This window comes from Cydia amplana, chromosome 14, assembly GCF_948474715.1.
Source record: "Cydia amplana chromosome 14, ilCydAmpl1.1, whole genome shotgun sequence".
Classification (NCBI taxonomy): Eukaryota; Metazoa; Arthropoda; class Insecta; order Lepidoptera; family Tortricidae; genus Cydia; species Cydia amplana.
In genome coordinates this window covers 982,805-988,121 of record NC_086082.1, presented here as the reverse complement: position 1 = coordinate 988,121, position 5,317 = coordinate 982,805, and the positions used below count along the sequence as shown (strand labels likewise).

Below are 5,317 nucleotides of genomic sequence, written 5' to 3'. Positions count from 1 at the left end.
AAAGTATAAAAGGATCTACCGTGACTTGTTACTCATTGTGCCTATTTCACTTCACACATCTTTCTTTTAAAACATCAAGATGGTGTCAGACTTCAGGAAAAAGAAGCTCCTTCACGTCTTCACTGCGTTCTTCGATACCAACGGTAGCGGCAGCATCGATAAGAAGGATTTCGAGCTAGCAATTGAGAAGATTTCCACGCTTCGTGGCTGGAAGGCAGGCGATACCAAGTACAAGGAGACTCAGGAAACTTTATTAAAGATCTGGGACGGTCTGCAGAGCCGCGCTGATGCTGACAACGACGGACAAGTCTCATTCGACGAGTGGGTGACCATGTGGGATGACTTCGCCAAGAATCCTGGATCCCCTCTCGAGTGGCAGAACCTTTACGCCAAATTCATTTTCCAACTGGAAGACGCTAGTAACGATGGATCCATCGACAGTGAGGAGTTCTCTTCAGTATACGTCTCCTTCGGTTTGAATAAGGCCGAGTCAGTGGAAGCCTTCAAGAAGATGTCCAAAGGCAAATCTAATGTGTCCTGGGATGAGTTCCAGGGCTTGTGGAAGGAATACTTCGCGTCGGAGGACAAGAACGCCGCTGGTAACTTTATCTTCGGCAAAACTAGCTTCTGATCTGACAATTTTATTTATTTGTGTGAATAGTGATGGATCTGTTTGATATTTTGTATGGAGCTGTGCTAAGAACTTGACTGACATAATTATACGTACTGTATTAAATATTTGTTGTTGTTTATTTATTTTATTATTTATTTTTATTTTTAAGGATTACAGCTACAAAAACGTTATACAGATTTAGGTAACAATACAAAGCCAATTACAGGTACTCACAGATAGAAATGAAATAAAGAATATGAAATATACAACAACCAACTTTGCGCGCAATTTTACACAATGCTATTACATTTTATATATTAAAAAAAAATCCAAAAGAATAATAATAATTTTATACAACTCATGTGTAACTCGTTATGTTTAAATTGGTCCTAATGTGAAGGTCAGCCACAATTACCCGTACCTTCCCCAAATGTCCACCAGTACCGGTATCATGGTCGTATTTTTATCACCTGTCATGAAATGCGTCACTTTCGCACTTATTTGTTAGAACGTGACAGCCATGGTGACAAATGATAAAGAGCCGACCATCTTAGCCCTTCAGGTAATCCTACTTCCCTACATCAGAAGTAAGGTCTCTAGCGAGCTATAGGGCTATTCATTTAAATTTTAAAATCAGGGTGTCTGGCTGGAAATTTATTTTTTTAAATTGGGTCTCTATTGGTTCACATAAATTTTTTGTTCCGATTTTATCAGTCCATAACGTTTTCCATCATAATTTTTCTTAGTCATATTGTCAATAGTCATAAAATTTTACAATAAAAATTGGAGTTCCGATTTTTGCAGGTCATCATTATTGTTAGTCATAAAATTTTTTACTCATAATATTCAAAGTCCAGATGGTATACCATTACATAATGTTGAAGGCAATAAACTTAATTATAATAATTGTTGTAAGGTCTTTTACCGCAGGTTATAATGATAAGTAGGAGGTCTCTGTTGCTTTCCATAAATATTATGTTCCGATTTTTTTTAGTCCATAACGTTTTCCATCATAATTATTAATAGTCATATTATCATTAGTTATAGAATTAAACATTACAAATTGCATTTCCGATTTTTGTAGGTCATCTTTATTGTTAGCCATAAAATTTGTTACTCATTATATTCAAAGTCTAGATGTTACCATACCATTACATAATGTTGAAGGCAAATAAACTTGCTTTATAATAATTGTTATAAGGACTTTTTTCGCAGGTTATAATCTTAGGTAGTCACGTGATTAGTTAGCTATAACATTATTATGCCTACTTGTTTACATACACGCGTTTGTTTGGCCTACTGATTTCCCCGCCAATTCTTATTTTTCATGTAGCTTATTAAGCCATTCCGTCCCGCCAACGAGTCGACGGAACCCCGCTACGCGGGGCTCCTATTTCTGCTCTAAGGGACACAAGGTAACTAACGAACCTACCTGAGAAAACAAGTTTTTTTGTTTGGCTTACTGATTTCCCCGCCAATTCTTATTTTTCATGTAGCTTATTAAGCCATTCCGTCCCGCCAACGAGTCGACGGAGCCCCGTTTCTGCTCTAAGGGACACAAGGTAACTAACGAACCTACCTGAGAAAACAAGTTTTTTTGTTTGGCTTACTGATTTCCCCGCCAATTCTTATTTTTCATGTAGCTTATTAAGCCATTTCGTCCCGCCAACCAGTCGACGGAGCCCCGCTGCGCGGGGCTCCTATTTCCGCTCTGAGGGACACAAGGCAACTAACGAACCTACCTGAGGAAACAGGTTTTTTTTTGTTTGGGTTACTGATTTCCCCGCCAATTCTTATTTTTCATGTAGCTTATTAAGCCATTTCGTCCCGCCAACGAGTCGACGGAGCCCCGCTACGCGGGGCTCCTATTTCCGCTCTGAGGGACACAAGGTAACTAACGAACCTACCTGAGGAAACAGGTTTTTTTTGTTTGGCTTACTGATTTCCCCGCCAATTCTTATTTTTCATGTAGCTTATTAAGCCATTTCGTCCCGCCAACGAGTCGACGGAGCCCCGCTACGCGGGGCTCCTATTTCCGCTCTGAGGGACACAAGGTAACTAACGAACCTACCTGAGGAAACAGGTTTTTTTTGTTTGGCTTACTGATTTCACCGCCAATTCTTATTTTTCATGTAGCTTATTAAGCCATTTTGTCCCGCCAACGAGTCGACGGAGCCCCGCTGCGCGGGGCTCCTATTTCCGCTCTGAGGGACACAAGGCAACTAACGAACCTACCTGAGGAAACAGGTTTTTTTTTGTTTGGGTTACTGATTTCCCCGCCAATTCTTATTTTTCATGTAGCTTATTAAGCCATTTCGTCCCGCCAATGAGTCGACGGAGCCCCGCTGCGCGGGGCTCCTATTTCCGCTCTGAGGGACACAAGGTAACTAATGAACCTACCTGAGGAAACAGGTTTTTTTTGTTTGGCTTACTGATTTTCCCGCCAATTCTTATTTTTCATGTAGCTTATTAAGCCATTTCGTCCTGCCAACGAGTCGACGGAGCCCCGCTACGCGGGACTCCTATTTCCGCTCTGAGGGACACAAGGTAACTAACGAACCTACCTGAGGAAACAGGTTTTTTTTTGTTTGAATTACTGGTGGCCTAGCCAAGGTGACGATCGCTATCGCTTCGCCATCGAATCGCTTTGTGTCTCTCTATCACTCTTCCATATTGGTGCGAAAGTGACAGTTGCGTTTCGGTCGCTACGGAGCGTAAGCGATTGGCACGTTGGCTACGCGGCCTGATTTCCCCGCCAATTCTTATTTTTCATGTAGCTTATTAAGCCATTTCGTCCTGCCAATGAGTCGACGGAGCCCCGCTGCGCGGGGCTCCTATTTCCGCTCTGAGGGACACAAGGTAACTAACGAACCTACCTGAGGAAACAGGTTTTTTTTGTTTGGCTTACTGATTTCCCCGCCAATTCTTATTTTTCATGTAGCTTATTAAGCCATTTCGTCCCGCCAATGAGTCGACGGAGCCCCGCTACGCGGGGCTCCTATTTCCGCTCTGAGGGACACAAGGTAACTAACGAACCTACCTGAGGAAACAGGTTTTTTTGTTTGGCTTACTGATTTCCCGCCATTTCTTATTTTTCATGTAGTTTATTAACCCGTGAGTTCCCACGTGTGTGACGTCACCATAAGCGTTCTGGCTCAAATTTGAGCCCTTGGGAGCTGACAGGTTAAGCCAATTCGTCTTGCCAACGAGTCGACGGAGCCCCGCTGCGCGGGGCTCCTATTTCCGCTCTGAGGGACACAAGGTAACTAACGAACCTACCTGGGGAAATAAGTTGCTTTTGTTCTAATTCGTTTCTATACTGATCGCTTAAGACGTAATTTACATTAGGTAAAATCGGGAGTCTTTTATCATTTCATAACGTTTTTCATCATAACTTTAATAAGACATTATCGAAAATCATAATGAAATGAACTTTCAAATATCTAATAGTAGAGAGAGTAGAGTAATAATGACATATTTAATATGAAGGATGTTATTGATTTGGTTTCTTATACGTAATTCACTTTACTCATTAAAACAATAATGGTTAACGATCAATTAGTCCGTTAAAATATATGCCTGAAAGCATTTCTGAATAATTATTGATACACCTTTGAATGTTATACTCATCAATTTTATAATCTTTGTGATTATGAATATTGATGTTTATGTCCATAAATCATAAGGATATCATTTTCTGACAATCGAAATTCGAAACAGTAAGTTTATGGGAAACAAAGGGATGGCATTAAAAAGATATGATTAACGACCATTAGTACGATGAAATATATGCCTTAAAATATTTCTGAATAATTATTGATAGATCTTTGAATGTTATACTCATCAGTTTTATAACTTTTGTGATTATAGTGTTTAATATTATAGATCATTAATATTCGAACTATAAAACGTTGTACTTAACAAAAATTATGACTATTGATGATTATATCCATAAATCATATGGTGATCAATTTCTGAGTATCGAAATTCGAAGCAATAAATATGTGGGAAACAAAGGGATCCCTTTTAAATTAAATTAAAAAAAAAAAGTAAAAAACAGTGCCAAATGTCAGTTACGTCATTCGAACCACCGACTGTGCGGATTTGTTAGCCACAATGCCCCGATGGTCAGAAGTGCATCGTGCGTTCGTTATCGAGTCGTTCTTTAAAGGTGGCGATTCTTACGTTGTCGCTCGTCGACAGTTTTGTGCACACTTCAATATTCGACGAATGAGTGATGGACCAAGCGTCAATTTAATTCGTTCTTGGGTTAAGAAGTTCCGTGCAACTGGTTCCGCTATGAACAGACCTCGCCCAGGGCATACCCGGACTTCAAGGACCCCCGCAAACATTGAACTCGTTGAAAGAAGTTTACGTGAAAATCCCCGACTTTCGATACGCAAAAGGGCAGCCTCATTAGGACTTGTTAGAGCAACTGTCCATGAAATTTTGAAAAAAGACTTAAAGTTTCATGCCTTTAAAATTCAAATCGTCCAGGAATTGAAGGAAAATGACTTTGTGTTACGCAAACAGTTTAGCGAAATAATGTTGCAAAGATTTCGTACCGTAAATTCGATTTTTTGGAGTGACGAGGCTCATTTTCACTTAAACGGTCATGTTAATAAACAAAACTGTCGTTACTGGTCTCCAAGAACACACAATCCACGAATGAAACATCAAAAACCGCTGCATTGCCCCAGAGTA

General features: G+C 40.0%; 1 protein-coding gene across 1 annotated transcript; it reads left to right on the top strand.

Moving 5' to 3' along the window:
* On the top strand, nt 1-748 carry LOC134653778 (calexcitin-2-like). Its single transcript, XM_063509145.1, has one exon. It carries the CDS (start codon nt 80-82, stop codon nt 629-631), a length of 552 nt encoding a protein of 183 aa, XP_063365215.1. The 5' UTR covers nt 1-79; the 3' UTR covers nt 632-748.
* The last annotated feature ends 4,569 nt before the right edge of the window (nt 749-5,317 follow it).

Excerpts from the sequence above, each read along its gene's own strand:
- LOC134653778 (XM_063509145.1), top strand. The coding sequence starts at position 80 with ATGGTGTCAGACTTCAGGAAAAAGAAGCTCCTTCACGTCTTCACTGCG.